Here is a 22,448-nt window from a genome sequence, read left to right as displayed (position 1 = left end):
TTATTCGGAGCCATCCTTCGAGATTTTACTCGGCTCATACCTTTTGAAACTTCGCTCCGACTCGGTCCACGACAATGGCCGATTTTATCCCGTAGATTCAGATGAAAGGCTCCTGCTCCTAGGCTACGTATCAATATTAGCGGGGCCATAGCGGGAAAAAAAAAAGCAGGATATGGTTTTCGTCAGCTCTGCTTTCCCTCGAAAGTAGCCAACAGGCCCTGTTGACGCACGAGCAGGAGATCCGGTTGGAGGGTTGGTCCTGCCCGCTCCTGCCTGCTCCTGATACCGTCGTCGTCGTTGCTTCTCCACTATGCCCCCCCGACATATTCCTGCCGAGCTACGGTTTCTTCAGGCACAAGTTCCTCCCAAGTGATCGCATTATTTATTGCCATGGAGCCCTGGCTGGATTTTTCCGTCTGGCGCGCTGGTTTTCCTCCCTCCCACTTGTAAACCCCCCTGCTTGACACAATAGCTTCTATATATTCCACCATTGACTTCCTACTTTTCCCTTCTTCCCTCCCCCATTCCTCCCCCATTCCTCCCCCATTTCTTCTCTATACTCACCCAACTGCCAGCTCAGCTGTTCCTCTTCTGCACCTAACCATCAACTTGCAACGTTCATATAACAAGCCAACGAGCCAAGCACGTCAAACCATTGAACACATAAGCTCCCCTCCACACGACAAATCATCCCACCTTTCCACAACAAATATCCAGCAATGGCTAAGATCACATCGATAGAGTACTTCAGGGTCCTTCCCCGTTGGCTCTTTGTTAAAGTCTGCTCCGATGACGGCCAGTACGGTTGGGGTGAAGCCACACTCGAAGGTCACACCGAAGCAGTCGAAGGGGCCTTAGAAGAGCTCAAAATTCGCTTCGTCGGATATGACCCTGAGTAAGTAGTTCTTCTCTTAGTTCAGCTGTCGCGAGAAAATGCTCAATCAGCGTGGGGTGGTCTTTTTTTGCCACTAACCAATCAATTCTTGAAATTTTAGCAACATCGAACACATCTGGCAGACAGCATGGCGTTTGGGGTTTTACCGTGGGGGGGCCGTCTTCATGTCTGCTCTCGCAGGCCTCGATATTGCTTTGTGGGATCTGAAAGGTTAGAACTTCCTGAACCGTCTCTCATGCCTGTCATCTGGCTGAACATATGATTTTTCCTGCAGGGCGCAAACTAGGAGTCCCCGTTTATCAATTGCTCGGAGGCAAGGTCAGAGACAAGTGCTTGGTTTATGCCTGGATTGGAGGTGACAGACCGAGTGATGTCGAAGCCCAAGGGTAAGGCTCCAGTTTTCAAAGATACATGGGTTTCTCGAACCTGCCGCTTACTTGCATGATGCACTCTACAGAAAAGTTCGTTTGGCTCAAGGATTCAAGACCATTAAAATGAACGCCACGGAGGATCTTGGTTGGCTTGATTCACCAGCTGCCTTACAAGCTTCAGTTAAGCGTCTCGAAGCTGTCAAAAAGCTTGGACTCGATGTTGGACTGGATTTCCACGGACGTGTTCACAAGCCAATGGCTAAACAACTTGCAAAATTGCTGGAGCCTCACCAACCGCTGTTCATTGAAGAGCCTCTCTTATCGGAACACATCGAAGGCATCAAACATTTTTCCAGTCAAACCACCATCCCAATCGCCCTTGGAGAACGATTGTACCACCGTTGGGACGTCAAACCATTCCTCGAAGCATCCGCAATCGATATCCTCCAACCCGACGTCAGTCATTGTGGTGGCATCAGTGAGGCTCGGCGTATTGCCGCTATGTGCGAAGCCTACGACGTTGGAGTTGCCCCCCACTGTCCTCTCGGACCAATTGCACTCGCAGCGGCTCTTCAAATCGATGCCGCTTGCCCCAATTTCGTCATCCAAGAGATGTCCTTGGGGATCCACTACAATAGCATGCATCAGAGCAAATACGACCTTCTTAACTATACGAAGAACCCTAAGATCTTCGATGTCAAGGATGGCTATGTTCAAGTCCCCACTGGCGTGGGATTGGGCATTGAAGTTAATGAAGAGGAAGTCCGCAAGGTTTCAAAGGATTGCAAAGCCTGGAGAGCCCTCGAGTTCCACGGTCCAGACGGCTCGGTCCGCGAATGGTAATGGTTCATAATTTTCTTCTTTTCTCTGTGAGAAAACTTTTACATCACGACCAGATCACATTTTCTTTACTCATGGTAAGTCGCAAATGCGCCTCGTGTCCCTTCCTCGCCGTTTCTTTCCTTTCACTTTTGTTACATTTTGATTGCATCATGCATGAGTCTTGTCTGCCACGAATCATGCATCACGCAGGATTAGAGATAGAACATTGTGTATAAAGCTGCCGTTCTTCCTTTCAAGGTCCCTTCTTATTCATCCAATCGGTTACTAACGGAGCAGTACCGTAGATACTTCTTTAGAGCAGCGCTTTCCCGTTTTCCATTTGTCCTTTTTTTATTTTCGTTTTCGCCAAAGACCACCATAGATCTTCGATGCATCGGCTTCCGAACTTTTTTTTTTTTGCCCTATACTTTCTTCCCACGTTCATGCATATGATTTTCCTAGGGCGTTCCTTCCCGATTCTCTCTAATATTTCCTTACTTTCTCAGTTTACGGTGGGGGTTCTATAGACAAGGTCCTTACGATACACAACTGCAAAAAATATAACACTTGAAAAGCTCCTTGATTTAGTTGTCCATTCCCCCCTTAAATATCCCAGTTTAATACTTTAATTTGAAATGTACCAGAAGAGAAAATATGGGAAAAAAATAAAATAAAAAAAGAATAGACAAAAAAAAAAGAACCACAAATGAGGGGCAATCGGTGAGACATCTAGTTCGGAAGGTGGGGTTCTTCCTGCACAACGATAAAAAAAATCAATAAAAAATCAATAAAACTACAACTAATGAAAGAGAACGAAAAAAATTTAACATGCCCGTCCGCTGCACGCGTATGCGAGCGAGCCAATGGAACCACGTCTCCTCGCCTAGCTCCGTCTCTCTCTCTTTTTTTTTTTCAACTCTCATCGTGGGGGTCTAATGGTAGGTACCGACCTACCAGACAGGACAAGCAGGCCCCCGTCTGCATGAAGGCATGCATGCATAGTGTGAGCAAGCAACCCCAAGGCCCGCCATGGTCCGTCCCAGGAAGGGAAGGAAACGCCGTTCGTCAAGGATATGATCTGAGGTGTCACAAAGTAATAAGATTTTTTTTTCTTTCGGTCTCGCCCATTGACGGGGCACTAGTTTATCGTATATGCAGATATCTCGAAGTTGTTCGGGCATATCCATGATATCTGTTTATCTATCTCTTTCCCTTTTTTTTGGTTCAACGTAACTACCGCAGTACTAGGGGGCGATTGGATATTTGAGGCTAACTATAGAAGCTTCAACCCGCGTCATTCTGCAAGTTGGGTACTTAGCACAGTCTGGTTTAGTTTCTCTTGTCCTTGCATGCCTGGTGCTCTAAATTGTATAATTCTGCTGCAATGTTTGTTCTTGAAGATTTGAAATCCAGCTTGCAAGCTTAAGCCTTTCAAGTCTAAGGATTCCATGACGTCTTTTTTTTCTAGTATGCCTTCCCGTCGATCGATTGCGATCTTTATTCGAGAATTGAATATGGCCCATTGATTTCCCTAATAGGAGCTCGAGCACTCTCTTTGGTATGATTAGTCTCTTATAGGGTCCAATTGCATATTAATATTACTCTGGGCTTTGGATAGTTACAGGAAATAGTTTTCCCGTCCCGTCCTTCGGAGGCAATGGCATATGTCACTACACCGCATCCTTCTATGATCGATAGACAAGGTGCATATTGACATCAAATCCTCCTAGAATAAACATCCATTGTCATGGATTTCCTTTTTTAACTTAAACCCGTTTAGATCGTCGAAATTAAAAAAAGAGGAATTGATAGAAAGAGAAAAGAAGAAAAAAAAGGAATCCCCATGTCCTCAACTCCCACACTTCTCCAAGAACCCCACGATAGAAATATTGTCTGCCCCATCGTCTATCAATCCCTCCTCCCGATCCAATAGTCATGGTCATGCATCGGTTAGCAGACCGTTTCATTAAATCCTCGTCTATAAATTATATTTTCCACCCACACCTCCTATTTATTTTATGCACCACCCCACGCTTTTCCATGCCGCCATAAACGACCAAGGAGCGCTCACCGATTTTTTCCCCCAACCCGCAAAAAACTAAAACAGAAGTCTGACATGTTTATCTCGTTCTTCCCCACGAAAAAGCAGACAAATCATAATACGGGGGGGTGGGAAAGAAAAAAAGGTACCTGCAGAGAGACAACTGAGGCCGGGGTATGTACACGTTTTGATGTGAGAATTAGTTACATCACTCGCATAGGGTCGACAGCAGGATTTAATTCCCATTCAATTAATTGACAGACGTATGTCTAAAGAATGCTTTCTATATCTATGGGGTACATATATGTCTATCTTTTTACTAGTTACCAGACAGACTATCGTATCGATTTAGTCTCGTCACGATATCGATTGTCTTATTTTTTCCGGCATTCTTAGAATATTGCGTCATTTGATATGAATAACACTTACAACTTGTTTCCCGTATATACTTAAGGGCTGTATAATAGCTATAACGGTAATTACTTGTTTAGGGACCCGAATACCTTTTATTAGACTTGCTACCGCTGTCCGAGGGCTTGAGGGAAGCTATACACGAATATGACGGGAAGTCTCAATGGACATAATCCATAAAATGTCTGATAAAATTAAACTTCATTCCGCACAACATTCTTGGTAGCTGGATAAATATAGATCATAGACCAGATATATAACCTCAGACGTCTGGAGTAGGCCTCGAGGAGGCAAAGTTCAATGCAAACTATACAATTTTTTTTTATAAAAAATGTTTGACACATATATGCAAAGAACTTAGACAATAAAACTAGAATGGAATAGAAAGCCTTAAAACCCATAATCTAGATTCTTTTCAATGGCCGAAATAACTTATGAGCCTTTAGCTTTCCAACATCCTCGTTCGAACATATACAATTCTAGTTGCGAGGTTACGACAGATATTGTAAGGAATATCTCCAAATATAGTATACGACGTTTTCCCCTACGCAGCCCAACAAAAGCAATCGGCTTTAAGTACCATGTTTGGATGTACATACGTACGACGTTATAATATATATCTACATCCAATTATTCAACAAACAACCTCTAGAGCTCTCCACAGTAGTTGAGAATTAACACTTTCCACATCAGAAGAAAGGATATATATATAAATCAAAAGCCGGCCTAGGCCAGGATCAAATTATAGATCGATCTCCGCATGAATAGTATTGTAAACTCTCGGCACGGCACGTGGTTGTTCTAACCGACGATATGAAACAGCATGCATTGCACCAATACATCTCTTTTGTCTCCTGTAAGATCTTCTTCACGATCTGCGACTCGTTAGTTTCACTCAAGCTCGGGAATGACTGCTATTTAAAGCCACTTGTTTGCTTTCTTTCTGACGTCAAGAGCAAACTTTCCCTCGAAGAAGATGGGAGGAAGCGGTGAGCTCTTGTGAGGAAAAAACCTGTGTAAGTACTTACTTACCTACCTGTATACAATCTGTTACCGTTTGGATCCTTTGTGTACGTGTCTACAATCAATTCAAACAGCTTGTGACCCTACAAGGTTTTCGGCTTTTTTCCTCTTGTCGTATACGTAAAGGACACTGCCTTCTAGGTTGCCTAACTACGATGCTATTTTCAGCTACTATGGGTGCCTGCGGATCTCACATGCACGGAAACACCACCGGGAACACCAAGATAGCAGTCAAAATAATCCATTTCTGTTCAATGTATCCTGTTCCTATTCCTTCTCGGGGGTATCTACCGAAACCTTTCCCTCCACTGGTAACTGCTAAAAAAAAAAAGAAGAAAAAAGGAAGAAGCTTTGTCGCTCTGGCCACTAAGGCAACTTCAAAAGGACCTTGATATCACAAATTTCACAAACAAAAGAACCAAGAAAATTTAGAACCGATTTTTTGTGAGCCCGCCATAAGATAAAGAGATGAAGAACAAATGAAAAAAATAAAGGAAAACCAATTATGTAGATGATGCATGCAAGAGGTATAAACAAACATAAGAAAATAAATGACAAGCGGTATATGGGAAATTTTTTGAAAAGGAGAAGATATCGCTAAACGGAGCCGCAAAGATAATGCTGGTGGTATATATGAAATACAGGTTTAAGGAAATAATAAGCAAAGGGGTAAAAAGAACAAAGTGAACGTAATTGGAAAACGACGACCCAGATCCTCTGTACCGGCTGTTTAGCTGTTGTACAAGGACCCCGTTGCTGTTTCCCGTTAATAAAAAGAGTGAAGATATCAAATGAACGAGATTCCAGACGGGGTTTCCGTGAAATATTTTGAATTGAAGGGAAAATTTGAGATGCCCGAACCCATTTTGCAAAAGGAAATATTCACAATGGAAGGTGAAAAGATGTAGGAAAAGTCCCGTGGTATATTGAAGTTTTGGTAAGAGAGGCAACTAAAACACCCGCCCGATGTAGTCCGGAGAAAAAATAAGGAAGAAAAAAAAAAAAGAGAGGCCCAATATCAATAAAGTGTAAAAGGAAATGTGGTATCATGGATGGAAGCAACTTATAGGACGTCGTAGATATTACGAATGGTGGGTAGTGTGTCGTGCTGATTCACGGGGCTCCGAGGGTCTGAGAAAATATCAATCCCATCCATGTTATCCGTTCCGCTCATCGGCTGGTCGATAGGGCTAGCGATTTCGTTTGACGACGAATTTGCCGGTCCCGAGAAACTGGCCGATACGGCTCCTCCTGTTGCTTCACTCTTGCGTGTTAGAATATGGCTATCTGAATGCGACTTTCCAGTAATTGTGGGCATTCGTACTGGGAAGCCGAATGAACTCGGTGGTTGTGTGAATGATGGAGTCGGTGGGGGTTCGTCGATGCTCGACATGATACTCGGAAACCGGCGATGGAATTCGGGATTTGGTCTTGCAGCTCCCGAATCGGCGCGTCGGACACCGGATTGATCACTCATCGCACGCGATAGTTCGGCTTTGTTCTTTTTCGCCCTCAAGGCAGCAAGCCCTGTTGTTTTTGGTAAGATAGCTTTGATGGTTGGTTGAGGCGAATGGGAACGCTGCGGCGGAGAGTTGGAAGGGTGGTGACCAAGCAGACCCGGATTCGTCGCTGTCACCGGGCTAGGCGGCGGCATGCTATTCTCTTCTGCGCGTAGCGACTGCAGTAACTTCCTGTTCCTATTTCGAAGTTGTCTCTTCTCAAATATCATACCGCCTTTTGGCGCAAAGGATGGGGTTGGAGGTGGGAGATCACCTTGATCACTACCTCTCCGAGCTGGAAAGCCGACAAGGGCACCAACAGCATCACCCTCCGGTTCGGATGGGAATGTGGTAACTGGGGGCGGTGGTGGGGGGGCATACCCAGTCCTAGCATCTCCAGAACCCCATCCGACACCGTGGTTTGTTGCTGAAGCTGTTCCAGGGATATTGATCATGCCAGGTGGTGCCGACATTGGGCCAGGCTCGATACCTGTAATAATCCCACCGTCTGCATTTCTTGTCTGGATGTTCATCATTGGGAAATCCCTAGGATCTGGGGATGGCGGCCTCGGTGGGGCAACCTGTCCAGGAATATATGGTAGTGGTGCTGTCATTGGCTCCTCGAGTTCAGGGGTGTAGGGTGTAGGATCAGAGCTATTCGCCGCCCTGGAAGGATGTCCAAGTTTCGGCCTTGCCATTCCGTTCGCACCACCTCGTACCGAGCTTTTGCCTGCTCTCCCAACACTGTTTTGAGCTGCAAGTTTAGCTTTCCAATCAGAGAGTTGATATATCAAACTCATGTTGGGGCCGATCCACTTGCTACGCTGCTTGACAAAGTCATAGGCTTCCTGTACCGTTTGTCGCGGGTTCATATAGAGTCCATAGGCGATTATCAAACTCGCAGATCTGCTCACACCGCATTGGCAGTGAACAAGAATCTTCTTGCCTTCGGCACTCTTTTGCTTTATCATCTCAACCAATCTCGGCAGATCACCTACAATAGGTGTGTTGTGATCCCATGGCATGTGGATGTATTCGGGGTCCTTTTTGTCTTGTGAAGTTGAGTTCGGGTTAGTTGACTGCGATGCTTGTGGAGATTCAAAGGCAGTCATAAAGCTATCGGTAGAGCAAGCCGTCTCCAATGGTGGTGAAAGAATCTTCTTCTTCTCTTCCTCTTCCCTCTCTTTTTTCATGGGGTTAACAACTTCCCTAGCTACATTAAATACGACGTCGAAATTCCTTGCCATATCTGCATTAGGTTCAGAGAAAAGGTAGATGTTTGGTTCGTAAATGCATGCTGGACCATTGGGGTAGGCAGGCGATTTAGGGCCTTCGCCGTCGTTTTCCATCATAGCAATGTCTTCCTCATCCATCTCTATGATTGGGCCCGGTGCTTCAATCGGGCTGGAGGGAATTTGCGTCGAGAAAGATTGCGAGGAGACTGTTTCAACAGGGGAAAAGTGATTTGGCGGCGTAAATAATCTCGATGGTCGGCCTGATAGCGTTTTTCCTTGGCCACCCGGAGTAAATAGTGAAGGAGAAGACACATGATGTCGTAAGCTAGGTCGAGTGGACTTTTGTATCGATTTTTCGGGGCCCGGTAATTTGATAGTAAGCCCTAAGTTACTAGGACGCCGCCGCGGCATCGTGCTAGGAAGAATGAATCCAGGTGAAGAGGGCGCCGAAGACGATCTGTTATTATCATTCAAACTAGCATTGCTTTGAAAAGAAGAAGCTGTGCCAGGTCTGCCCGAGCTACCCGACATATTTAAGGAAAGGTTTTTGGTATTTCTAGCTTTTTTGATCGGTGATAACGACCTGTAGGGATGGTTGGGTGAGCTCGCCATAGTTGAAGAGGTTAGGTTTAAGGCTGAGAGCCCTTGTTTCGGGAAGATTCCGAGGGGTATTATGTTTCGAGGTGAGTCGGGAGAAGATGCAGGAGATTTGTCGTCGTTTGATGACGATGATTCTACTGTCGACACTGTAGTTGTGGGAGAAGAATTTGTCGATGAAGCTGCTGATGTCGAGGATAGGCTATCGTTCTTGTGATGTCGAGGATGTAAATGACCCGGAGAGGGAATAAATGATTTTGTTAAGCTATTGAACCCTAAACCACCCAGCGACTCCCCTCCTGTCATTTCGACATCCATGCTCAAGGCCGTGAGATGAAGCGACTCCTCTGCAGTCAAAAGCAACGGCGATGGTAGAGCTCCTGCCGATTGTTCTCTTGTTTTCTTGCGGGTTATGATTTGTCGTTTGTGAAAATCTCTTTTGCAACGACGCTGCTGTCGTTCTATAGGTTTTCGAACTCGAGGCGAGGAGCAGGGTTCATGCAATACTTCTCGGATTGGGCTTAACGGTGAAGGAATAGAAGCTAGGCGATATCTACGCCGTCGGGCATTATTGTTAGCTCGGGATCTTAATATCAACGGATCGTCCATAATGGCAGCAGGTGCAGATGGAAATGTCGCCCTATTCGGGGAGGTCGGGCTGGCAAAGCGTTATAACAGAAAAAAAGAAGAAGAGACAAAACAGCAGCGACTTGTCAAAGCGATATGGATCAAGGAAGAACGAAGGAACGGTATGAACCAGTGGGAAGGAAATTAAAGAAGGGTGAGGAAGCTATTGTTCTATGCATGCAAGTAGACGAAGAAGGTAGCCGAGCGTTTACCTTAATGACAGGTCATGCCCCGCTGGGCCTGTGATGTGGGAGTTATGCAAAGGGTATATTATAAGAAAAAAAGAGGAAGATGTAACCTTGTAGTAGGAGTTCTGCACGGAGGGTACAAGTTGGCTAGCAACTTTTGATGTTAAAGGAACGTCCTGTGCCCGGGGCTGCAGGTGCAAGGTATGGAAATAGAATGGAAGGGCAGGGAATAAGAAAAGTGATTGAGATTGCGTAGTCCTTTTTCTCCCGGGACAGTAAACACTGGCGGCGGAGGGTACGTAGATAGTGGATGGCAAATATCTATAATAGATATCGGGAGGAACAAAATAGAGTAAAAGGTTAAAGGAAGTGGCATGTACGTGCGGGTGAAGGGTAACAAGTACCGGTTTGCTGACGATTTGCCTTACGGGGAACCTCTTTGCGATGGTTTATTTTAAGAATCTGGGGACCCAATAAATCATATAAAGCGGACCAGGGTCAGCGGCGAGACGCTAGTACCAGTGCCGACCCAGCTATTTGATTTGCTGGGACCCCGAGAAGCACAAGGTCAAGCAAGCGGTAACTCAAATCGTGCAAAACTTACTAGTATTGGACCCAGGCCAATATCCAATATTCTGCGCAGACTTGCGGTATTGAAATGACTTCTTTCTTGGGCTCTAGCCTCGGTCTGGTCCAACTACCCCGAGAAAAGAACGACAAAAAAAAAAAGAAGGGCAAAATACAGCTGATGTGTTTGTTCTTTTTTGTTCGAGAAGGCAGCGCGAACAGTAGGGTAGTCATAGGAAGGGAGCGGAATAGCAGCGGTGTTCCAATATTTCCAAGCCACCCTTCTCAGCCCGGCAGGCAAGGGAAAAGCAAGGCCTGGGATTGGCGCAAACCACCACACAACAAGCAAGATGGACGGAGCCACTGAAATTGGGGGATCGGGGTATAATCCAATGAAAAGTGCTCATTGAAACAGGCCAATTATTGGCCGGGCGGCAAAGCAAAAACTATAACTCACCTCGATGATGTCCGTATTCGAGTATATAAGAGCTAACAATTGTGCGGTACTACCGAATTATTAAAGTATTTGGAGGACCAACAACTGTATTAATACACCACAAAACAAGCTTCGTTCCAGTTCCCTATCAGCGCACAATTGGTGGCCCAGTGAGTTAGTTAGAGGGTCATGACGTTTCGGAACCCGCGATGCGAAATCCAAGTGAAATGCAGCCCAAACAGTTGAAGGCGCAAGAATTCCAACCCTCGCGTGCGGTCCATCTGTGACTTACTCAGTTTATGGCTTGATCCTCCTTGCCGAAATGGCAACGTTGTAACAGCAGCAACGTGAGCGCGGCGTTCTAATCTTGGAACGTGGTTAAAGCAAGACAGTTACCGTCGCAGCGTGGAGGAATGTAATGTATGTAATTGTGTGTTGCCGTTGTCGTCTTCTGGCGAATGCAGTAAATTAAGATCCGAAGCAACCGCTTGCAATATAAAATAAGGGCAGTTGTCGGTACTATAAAAAGGATATTTTGACGGATGAAGAGATGATGATGATAATCAAAGACGGGGCGACACTACCGGATCCAGACGAGAATGTAGCGTCTTTTCCTGGGTCAGGTGTGTACTCAAAACTGGATGAAGGTCGATGGATATCCTTCCAAGCCACTTCCTTTGATTGACGGAACAGAGCTCTCCTCACACCTTTTTGAGGTTTCTCGTTTGCTGCCTCTCTTTCAAGCAATTATGGCTGAGACGGTGGCTGCGAAAAAAGCTGTCGATATATAACGTAACGTGATGTACCCGTCCGTCGCCTGCGAAATACGTTGGAAGATATGAATGTTGAACGGCCAGCAGTCAACTTTTGAAAGATTAAAGAATGACCCTTTTTTTTAAATTCCCCTTCGTGGTATCAAGTGTCGTATATAGCCCTAATAGCTTATAGATTTGTCGAATGTGTGTAAAGATAATTCAATTTGAAAATTGGCGGCGAGGTTGCTTCCACTAATTGACCTCTAATTCTCCAATTCTCTATTTTTCTCTTCCCTTATTTCCCTTCTGTGCGCTGTTGAAAATCCAGTTGTATGACTCGCTCCAGGACCCTTTTGTTCTCTCGTTTCCCTATTACTCCACACTTGATATCGGAAGACTAGATGCTAGTAACAAAAACCAAAAAAAGGTCGAACGGAAGGGCGGATTTAACGTGTCAGAAAACGATTCCAGTGTAACTGAACAGAGACGTCGTGGAACGGCAAGCGAAAGGGAAGGGAAGGGAAAACCGGCAAGCCAAGACAAAGGAGATTCGACAGAACAGATATTGATTGTCGACTGGTACCTTGATGTACCGACGGGCTTCCGAGGGGGAGGGAGGAAGGATGTCGTGTGGTGTGAAGGTGAGTAGAGGTGTGGGTGTGAATAGTCTAGAAAGAAATGAAGTTGAAAGGCAAGGTGGGTTGGGTTGGAAAAGGATTGTTCGACTGATTGAGAGATTTGATTAGGCTGGGCTGCCAGGCAAAATTGTGGGGGATGGCCGACTGCCTTTGATTTCCAACAGCACCACAACCTCAGTCCAATCAACCACCACCCGTCCCACTATTCTGACTAATGACCGCTTGCACCTAGCATCGACTGAGGAGATGCTCGGCTTGGTCACTGCACAAGATGAGCAGCTAGCTTCCTAACTAGAAAAACCCCCCCCAATCGAATCGAATCGCGACCTCCACGGTGTACGAATGTTTGAAACCAAGAGAGTTCCCTCAAGCCTAAGGTGGGAGCCCTCCGTCGTGACCGTGGGTTGATCCCAGACGTCCCAGCACGGCTGTCACTGCTTCTTTCTGCATCTTGTCCTTCCAGCCAGGCGGATCTGGGAGGCATCCCGGGTCGGTTGTCAAAAAATACGAAACGACCAGCAGGCAATTCTCTGGTTTCTTCCCCCTCTCTCTTTTTTATTTTTTTTTAACTATCATCAGGATCTTTTTTCGTTGGCATGCATACAGCCGAAGAGCAAAACGCTCGCTCGTTCGTTCGGCATGATGGCATGGCCTGGTCCTAAGATCTTGTCATCTTTGCTTCCTATTGCCCAACGGGTGGAAACCGAGCAAGCATCATCTTGTAAATGTTCACCAGTGACATATTGCATTTCCTACTGTGTATGCATGCATTCTGCAAAACGGCATGAGCTTTCTGCATTCGAGAAAGGAGGGAGCCTTTTACTTTTCCCCTTCTTGTGAGCGAATCTCGCCCCATATGCCCCCCATGCACGAAAGAAAACATGCCGACGATGACTTTTGCAAGCACATCATCTTCTTTCGGCACCGGTCGAGAAGCTGCCTCTGCTCGTCCCATCTGACCTCGCCACTCAGCGATCAAACGTGCAAGAGAGAAAAAATTTCCTGGTAGAAACTTTCTTATCCCACGGAACGATGACCTGTCTGTCTTGTCTTGTCTGTCGAAGACCCTCTACCAATGACGCCGCCAGATCACGTTAACTTTGCTTCTCTCGCTCACACCCAAACAGGCCTATTTTTAGATCTGTCTTGCTTTCTGGTTGCACACCTCCCTTGCACACAAAATTTTCATCCTTTTCGACACCCTTCTCGAATCGAATCTATACTTTCCCAAAAAGGGACTAGTGAAATGCAAATGGGGGTTCTTTCAAATCCTTGAAGGCTGCATGTTTCAGGCTATTCAATTAGGACTAGTCTTTGGCCCTTTCCCCTCGATCAGGGGCTTTGTGGAGACCTTTTTGTTTCCTCTTCCCCATTTTGCTTATTCCAAAGTTTTTATTTTTGCCTGTCTTCCTCACCCACGCTTTCCGTTGCAGATCGTGAGGGCGAAAAAAAAACGGATCTGGAAAACTCGGATTAACAAACCGACATGCGGGGTCGTGACATTACAGAAGGGCCAAAACGACTCATGGTTCTTGAGGCATCAGACGTCTAGAACTTCTGGCGGTTGAAACATAATCGTGTTCGCACTCGCGTGACGACTACAGAGTAGTATAAGGTCTACACTTTCACAAGGAAATTACACATATCCAACCATTTCCCGCTCCCAGGGATATGGGAGATTGGAATGCTCAGCAGGAAGGGGAATAAAGATTCCCGTCATCCAGGGACGAACACTTGACTAGAAATCATTAAACTTTTGGAGAAATGTTCTCCATCTTAGAAGAGAGTTTTCCAGGGCGACAATCCATATGTGCGACTGAGTTATGTTGCTTTCGGCTCGCTTTGATTGATTGCAAATTGATTGCAATTAATTCATCTCGATCCCAGCTGGACCTCGCACAGCATGGAGATATATGGGATTTGTATCACGGTTGCACAGGGTGTGAATTAAAAGTGCATTTCTATTGAAAGAATTCCACACAGAGAAAAGGATCCAGTTAATTAAGCGAAGTTCAAGGGACAGGAATCGGATGCGGGAGCTGTGCATGCCTCATGTCGTCGTCTTCTTCTTCTTCTTCTTCTTCCTCTTCTTCATCGCTGTTAAACTTCCTGCACGGGTATGTATCAAAGAACCCAACTCAAAAGTCGTCATACTCCATTCACTATCAAATCAATATCCCAATACAGACATATATGCATATCTTAATGTTGGATTTTTATTGTTCTTGTTATTCCCCTCTGTGCGAATAGCCCCTTGTAGGTTTCAGAAACCGCAATAAGATGACGGAGGGAGCGAACGGCACGGTAAATTACGAACTTATAGATGAATTGTTTAGATTGGATCAATATCAAATCTCGCATCATGATGCCGGTGCCGTTTGACAGGGCCAGTTAATGTTTATTGATGACATGGCGACTGACGTGCCCTGCAACGCAATTTCGCTGCAGAAAAGAGCCGCGATTTCTGTGCGGTCCGGGGTTGCTTGATATGAGGTTAGATTGCAGGTGAACGGGTACCTGAATATCGGTGGGGGAACGTTATCGATACCACCATATATATGAGACGTCAATGCACGATAATTGACATTTTCCCTTTTTTTTATTTTATTTTTTTAGTACTATTACCCCTTGTTTACGACTGTAACCATTTCACACAATAGTATTGTTATTTGGATCTTTCAACCGCGCGCGAGATAGACCTTATCTTTCCGTAGTAGTCTCGATAGATTTGTGACGTGAAGCCCGCATAGTCTAGAGTTTCGACATTCACATATGTTGTAAATATCCGCTGCATGCATACAAGATATCACAGAGCCTCTTTCACAAATCACCTCCCCAGACTAGCGAGCCGAAACTCGGTACGCTCCCAGTCCCCGAAATCCACCAGGCAGGCAGGCAGATCGGATCGATACATATCCCCGGTCGTAACTCTGTTTCCGATTTTCAGGTTTCAAAACCTACATGCCTTTTTAGCTATACAATCCGTGTTCGATCCATGAGAAGGGACGTAAGAGTTCACGTTTGCTGATCGAGTTCCCATGGACCTGTAGCCCTTCTGTGTGTTAGATTACTGTGTAGTACTCGTGCTTTTGCTTGTTTGATTGGGCAACTAGGCAGCAGAGGACATTTCCCACTGATGTTTATCAATCATTGCTTGGGTATTCCTTTGGCGCGAGATTTGATGCCGAGGCGTATGATTAAGCTTACATGCTGGTTATGTCTAGGATCCAGATACCTAATCTTGCTAGTATCGTACGATCTCTCGTATTGTTAATATTGATAGATGAGACCAGTATCATCCGGCAGCCAGGTCCAGGGAACGTTAACTCTTTTTCCAACATTCAACACAGAGTTGATTTGAGTTGGAAATCGTATGAACACGGAAAACCACTCACCAACATGCTTCTCTTTGCGTATTTCATGTAGCTCTTTGGACTGAAAGGCTGAGGAATGTATGTCAGTCGCACTGTCGTGGTCGCCGACTCTTGGATCCATGGATAAGCTTATATTTAGCGTCAGATGGATCGTCAGTGCAGATGCTTATGCGAAGATGGTAAGCGAGGGGCGCTGCATGAAGTACCCCAGGCCAGCCGTAGCTAGATGCTAGGAAAATCCTGAGCACTATTTTAGGGATTTAGAATGTTGCACGTTGGTGTTGATATGCCAGGTCACAACCGGTTGGATGTAGAAGTTCTAATGTTAGTGATGTTGTGATATGTTGTTGGTATCGTGTGTCTTAGACATCGGCACATCCGGCATTTGTTCAAATACTATCACCTGCGTCTACTATATATACTACAGACCTAAGGACTATTAAAACGGGTGGCAATACATACGACATATATATGCACGCAATGGAATTTAGTGATGCATAATTCCGAATCCTATACAGGTTTTTTTTAAAAAAAGTGTCATAGTTGGTAAAATCGATGCTATAGTTATAGATACAGGTGAACATCGATGATATATTCATGTTGACTTGAAGTATTACTTCCCAAATTTTCATATTAGGATATATGTCTAGAATAATGTCAAGAGTAACAATATATGGCCTCAGTAACGCATCTATTTAATAACCGTGGCCCTTTGCTAGAACTACGCAGACTGTATCAATATTGGAATTCCGAGGAACGACTGGCGGGAATACTTATTAATAGTATTGGACTGCTCGGATCCGCTATTTGGGTCAAAATGGCAGGGAATAAATATTTCCAAAAGAATGTAAACGGAATAGGTGAAGAACAACGTCACCCTCGGTACTTCGACAAGGGTATTAACGAAAGCTAAAAGCGACATATGGCTCCGAGTCAGTCACGGGATGCATATGATGAGGCGCCTTGAATGTGAACGTGAACGACATGTTCTCATCGCTTTGTGTTGTCGATGTCGTTGGAATATGAGCCACAACACAATTATTATTATTCCATCCGCCTCAAACTTCACATCCTCTTCATATCAAAGCCTGTTATAGGACAGCTCATCATCACGGGTATTTTATCCCAATTGCTCCTGCATAGCTCCCGGACAGCTCTAACAGATCCATATATGTAGGTACCGGCTAGCCTGTCTCACGGACGTCACAAACTGTCGCAATCATTGAGACTTTTATTGAGGCTGTTTGCTATTGCATTTAAAGCTCCAATCACGATCGAACCACGCAGGAAATGGCTGGTCACTGTTCCGGAAAGATTCGCAGCTTTGGAGGCCGCACTCACGATGTGATTGGCAAATCCGCAGAAGCACGATTGAGGAGTGACTAAGCGAAGTAGTGGTAGTCTCTTCTTGACTCCGCCAACCACCCGCTGTGAAGATATTAATGTTCGGGTGGCCACATGTCTCTGTTATCTTTCGCGATATTTCCTTCACACATAGATATATATCACATCTATCTTGTCTTTTTAGTGGACGCCTCTTGCCGGGAGAACAATTTTCTAGAAGGACTACCAGGCAGCTGGATCTAGCTTGGACCACCCGACAAACCGGTGCAGTCACGACGGCATTATCGGAGCTGATATCGACCACATATATTTTCCCGACAAAGACCCAATTCCGGAACCAGACAAGCCAACTTCTTAGTTTATAATACTTTACTCTTACGGATTGCGGGGATTTTACCAAGAAAGAAGACGAGGTATAATTCAAGTATCACCTGGAAATCCCATACCCTCTCGCCGACTACCGTGGATTGGAGAAACCCTTTTTCGACAGGTACCAACTTGAAGTTTGAGAACTGACCCCAGGATCGACCCTGCTGCATCTATCCGTTGGCCTTCTGCCTTAGCGACGAACAGCCCAGAAATTTGGGTCGACTCTCAGGCAGGTTCAAGACATTATTGGAATACAACAGACGCACCCTACAGCAACTCCTTACAGAATCTGGAGTCCGGATTCAGATCGACCGAGATTCTGGTATCGAGGGCACCGACGGAGCGAAATCCGATCCAAAAGACGACGTTTTTGTTTTTTACTTCCGACGTGTATATGCCAAGGGGATAAAGCAAGGGAGGTTGTCTCTCCCTTGACAAACACCCTTGCTGTTACTTTGTGTAGCCTCGACATAATCGTGAATTCCTGTGAGAGTTGAAGAAGATCGAACGAGGGTGGGAAGTTTTGCAATCACGGGTTTCTAAGACCATTCTGCATTATCCTTGGACGTCGAATTTCGCAGGTAGATTGGAAGGCAACAGGGCAAGTGTCTATTGAGGGTGTGCGGTGACGGAAAGGCACCCTTTTTCCAGAAGACAATAGTGCCAGGGTATTCGAACCATCATTAAAAAAACCTCGAAATTTCGGCTATCCAACAAGTCGGACCACGAGAAGGTCGAGGCGGCGTTATCCCCCAAATCCACTGGCACAAACGAGCAGGAGAAAGCCAGACAAAAACAGAGAAAAGAAACAAAGTTTCCTGAAGAAAGATCAGTGAGGTCCTAAAAAATCCCAAAGTCTCACAGTATCTTCTACAAGTTGCAGTTGCATATTTCATTATTTTGCTTGTTGCATGCTAGTCGCCTCCCTTTTCTATTTTCTATTCTTACCGACACACGCTTTGAGGCCAGAGTCGTCAGATTCGATTCGCTCGTCGCGTTTCTGACTACCGCATCCTAACGGCTAAGGGTTTACGGACATTTTTTGGGACTGCCCAAAAAAGTCCGTTTCGGCCCCCTAAGCTGCGCAGAACATCTTATGCACGAGGGTTTCGTGGAGACAGGCGATACATCCCTGAACAGGATATATTATATTGGGGGCAACTAGTATTTCACAGACAGTTCGTGTGCCAGACTTCAAGATTAAGATCGGTTTAAAGGGAAGGGATACCAGCTTTAGCGGTCAAAGAGGTGGATAATGTGACGGATCGAACTTTTACTACGACTATTTTGCTACTCGAACGGGCCCCAAAAGGCCCCCCCCAGAAAAGGCCTCCCGAAAGAAGAGAAAGAAATCCACGAAAGAGAAAAACAAAAATGGCGGCGGTTGCAGGGAGGAGGGAAAGAGGAGGCCATCAGCGGTCAAACAGTACTCCTGTGGGCAGTACCACTACAACAGCCACCCGAAATAACTCCAACAGAAACTTTTCAACTTCTTCAACAACCGCTACTCCAACCGCAGCGTCTTTGACGACACCCCAACATCAACGGCTGCTGTCCAAGAGTTCAACCGCATCGACATCGTCTGCCAATCACGACCCTGCCGCTGCCCCTCAGCCCCAGTCCGCTCGCCGACGGCTGACTTCAACCAAGCGGCATTCCTCAAGTCTCTCTCAATCTCAATCCGTGTCAGTTTCTCCTTTGGCTCCAAACAATTCCGTTTCCGGTAGGCAGGACAGCTCCACCACCACCGTATCCGCCGTGAATCCGCCTGTCGTTCCTAACAAAAGGCATTCCGCCCCCTCTGCCGACTTGATTACCACCAGGTCGCGGCCTACTAACCCCTTACATCAGCGCTCTGCTTCATCATCTTCCTCTCCTGCACCCACAAGACACTCTAGAAAACCGAGTGACGGGCCATCGGTTACGACAGGGAGAGGCCCAGATTCTGCGACCACCACCAGAACCTCTAGAACTTCCACTCTTGGCTCCTCCCGAACATCACGCACAACGGCAGCTGCCTCATCACCTGCTCGGACACCTGCAACCACTTCCACAACTAGAAGAACAGCCACTTCGTCTCCGGCTAGAACACCTGCAGCCAGCAGATCATCTGCAGCGGCTAAACCCCAGCCTCCTGTCTCTAAACCTACACATAGGCGTGCAGACTCGGCATCTGTCCCATCGAGTCGCTCGAGTCGCGCAAGCACTAGCCCCATCCCCCCTCAACCTGCTCCTCCCGTGCCGTCATCTGCCAATCCTCCATCCGCTCCTCCACCCCCCGAGGCAAGTTCAGCCGGTATACCTCCGCAGATACAAGCAGAATTAGACAAGAACGCGTCTATTCAGGTAACGCAACCTCCTAGGCGAGCTAAAGCACCAGCAAGATTTAGTTCAAATGGTATAGCGACCGCCGATGCACCTCCGCCATCGCTTGCATACAGACAAATCCCCTTGACTGCCGCTCCTCCCCCACCACCTGCCATCCCTCCCCCTCCGCCGGCCCCGCAACCCCCTCCTCCGAGGCCATCTGTGGAAGACGAGGTTGAAGACTTTCAGTATCCGCCCCCATTGGAAGAGGACAATAGTAATAGTAAGGCACTTGTCACAATAGAGGTTGATGACAGATACCTGTCACCGCCGACACAACAAACACAAGAAGAAACCATGACGACATATGAAACAGAACAATATTCACGATCAAACGGCGGCGTTCTCACCAATGGATTTGCGGGCAAATACAATGCAACCGTGGAGGATGATGAGCCAACAATCACAACGTTAAGGGATATTCAACGGATCGCTCAAGAGGAAAGAAGTTTCGCCAGTTCACCAAATCCGTTAACGTCATCTAGAACTGCTCCATCACAAAATGGAGATGACCCGTTTCTTAACTTGGCGAGGTCCAGTACACCGAGGAGCCAGGCTTTACTCGATGCTCAGGCACGACAGGAGAGAAGACGATCGAGGATGATGCAATACTCGGTAAACAACGGTCGGACATCGAATCTTGCTCATGAGTATTCCTCAACTACATCTTCGCGCCCGACTAAGAGCACGGCTTCAACAATCGTTTCCGATGATTCTTATGGGGGTGTTGAGTTGTCACAAGAGCCACAATACCAGGCTCCTGAGCAAAACATAGAAGCCGATCATTCCCTCAGTCATCGATCTTCATTCCTCAGGAGACAAAGGGAATCTCAGAATGGACACGTACGAAGCATTTCGGAAGCACCTCCTAGGACAACTCTCACTCGTGCTAATGGCACCTCTGGTGAATTGCCTTCGGGAGCCCCTCGGCCTTCACAAAGTGTTCTGAGAAGCCCTATCAGCACATTGATTGAAAGCGACCGGGCAAAGAATGCCGCACAGGCAAGACTAGGAATCAATGATGATGCGCAATCTACGATATCATCAGGAACAGTCTGGGATGAACTAGACGAACTGAAGATGCGGATCAAGAGGCTGGAATTAACTGGTACTTTACCTCCAGCGTCATCTTCTTTGAGCGGTGTAGGGTCGGGAATATCAAACTCATCTGGTGACCGGCCGCGAACAGGTACCACGGCCGCCACTACCGTATCTAACTCTCCGAGGCACCAGCCCCAGCAGTCTAACAGTAATAATAACAATAACGAAGCTGCGGCTGCACCGTCGCCGACAGCCACGGGGCCGCCTCCGACTATTCATCCCGTGCTTCATGCGGCACTGGCCAAGACGAAGATAGTTTTGCCTGATCACATCATTAAAGCACTTGATGCTCTAGCGAATGATACTCTGAACCTTGCGGAGGCCGTGGGGAGCACGGGACAGTCGACGATGTCGATCAATCCGGCGCTCAACAGCCCGGAGAAGCAGCTAGTGACCGATAGACAGATTCGCAGGAAGGTGGATAATATCTGCCGCAGCTTGACTGAGCTCTGCGTGTCGTTGGCCGATGGAAGGATGCCATTTGATCCTCCACCAGACAACCAAGTACAAACCATGCCAGTTGTACCACAACCACAAATCCAGCAACCGCAAATCCAGCAACCACCTCAGCAGCCCCCACCGCAGGTTCAAACATCGGTGTTCCCTCCTCGCGTTGAGGACCCCATCGAGCGAACCAACACCGCCTTCGATTATAGGAGCCCTAGCGCTATCGGACATAAGATTGACCGAGAAGCGACCGTGACACCAAATTCAGCTGCGCGCGCACACGCTCGATTTGAAGCTCGCCGGGCTAGTTTGCTCGGAGCACCATCTCCACAATACATCTCACGACAAGAAGCATCCCCGTCCCCACAGCCGGGTGCTACCCGTCTCTCCCACCGAAATTCGATGTCACTTCGTGGTGGTGGTGACCGTAGAAGTATGATTGAGCCAGAAGACGAACTCGACATGCAACAGATCCCAAACTACCGCTCGCCATCCCGTGCTTCTAATCTAAACACATCAACAGCCCACCTCTCACCGCTCCGCACCACATTTACTGGACAGAGCTACGAGGTTTCACCAATGCAGAGAACCCTTACCCTCCGTGAGCAGCGTGCTGCTCAACAGGCACAGCAATTAGAGCAATTTCAACAAGCACAAACGAACTTGGAAATTGCAAGCAATAGTTACTTGTCTGCATCCGGCCTTCAGCATCGTAGAACCTATAGCACTGCTTCTACGATCACCCCAACTTCGTCTTCCGGATTGGGACTGACGACTCAACGCCGCTCGTACCTCGATAGAGAACGCGGTATTACTGATAATATTATCGGTACCGCATTGACTACTGGTTCTGGTGTTGGAAGTGCTGCCCAGCCCATTGATATCAGCCGCCGCCGAACAGAGTATCTCCGCGCTGCCAATGGCGAACAACAACAACAACAGCAAATTCAAACGGAGATGGGATACTCGCCACCACAGAGTGTAAGTGGGGGTAGCATGGGCGGCAGGAGTAGGACGGCGAGCGTGAGTAGCCGGGTGGGCAGTGTGAGAGCGCGGACGACGAATATGCTGGGTAGCAATTACGTGGCGTCTGGAAGCGGAAGAGTCGAAGGGTTAGGTCTGGGGCGAGACCGAGGAGTTTTGAATACCACAAGGCGGTAAACATGATTCCCTATTTCGAATATATACAGAGTAGAAAAAGATATACTCTGAAGAGTAGAGTAGAGATGATGACTGAGTTTTTTTGTTTTATTTCATTGAGTTCTGATTGTGCGAGAGACGAATTTCCTTGGGTTGATATCTTACTGAAAGGCATTTACTGCTTACATTGCTGAAGCTTTT

At 46.7% G+C, this 22,448-nt stretch overlaps 3 protein-coding genes across 3 annotated transcripts; 2 read left to right on the top strand and 1 right to left on the bottom strand.

Annotated features, from left to right (window-relative positions):
- Window positions 1–719: 719 nt before the first annotated feature.
- On the top strand, window positions 720–2,109 carry AOL_s00169g51 (uncharacterized protein; the record flags this gene model as incomplete). Its single annotated transcript, XM_011127408.1, has 4 exons — window positions 720–895; window positions 996–1,105; window positions 1,170–1,281; window positions 1,353–2,109. 4 exons carry the CDS (start codon window positions 720–722, stop codon window positions 2,107–2,109), a joined length of 1,155 nt encoding a protein of 384 aa, XP_011125710.1.
- A 4,517-nt stretch (window positions 2,110–6,626) lies between these two features.
- Window positions 6,627–9,503, bottom strand: AOL_s00169g50 (uncharacterized protein; the record flags this gene model as incomplete). The annotated part of the gene is made up of 1 exon (XM_011127407.1): window positions 6,627–9,503. One exon carries the CDS (start codon window positions 9,501–9,503, stop codon window positions 6,627–6,629), a length of 2,877 nt encoding a protein of 958 aa, XP_011125709.1.
- A 9,063-nt stretch (window positions 9,504–18,566) lies between these two features.
- Window positions 18,567–22,268, top strand: AOL_s00169g49 (uncharacterized protein; the record flags this gene model as incomplete). The annotated part of the gene is made up of 1 exon (XM_011127406.1): window positions 18,567–22,268. One exon carries the CDS (start codon window positions 18,567–18,569, stop codon window positions 22,266–22,268), a length of 3,702 nt encoding a protein of 1,233 aa, XP_011125708.1.
- Between the last annotated feature and the right edge of the window lie 180 nt (window positions 22,269–22,448).

This window comes from Orbilia oligospora, assembly GCF_000225545.1.
Source record: "Orbilia oligospora ATCC 24927 unplaced genomic scaffold scaffold00169, whole genome shotgun sequence".
NCBI lineage: Eukaryota > Fungi > Ascomycota > Orbiliomycetes > Orbiliales > Orbiliaceae > Orbilia > Orbilia oligospora.
Note: the sequence above shows the minus strand (reverse complement) of the source record. Positions and strands in the feature narration are given on the sequence as shown.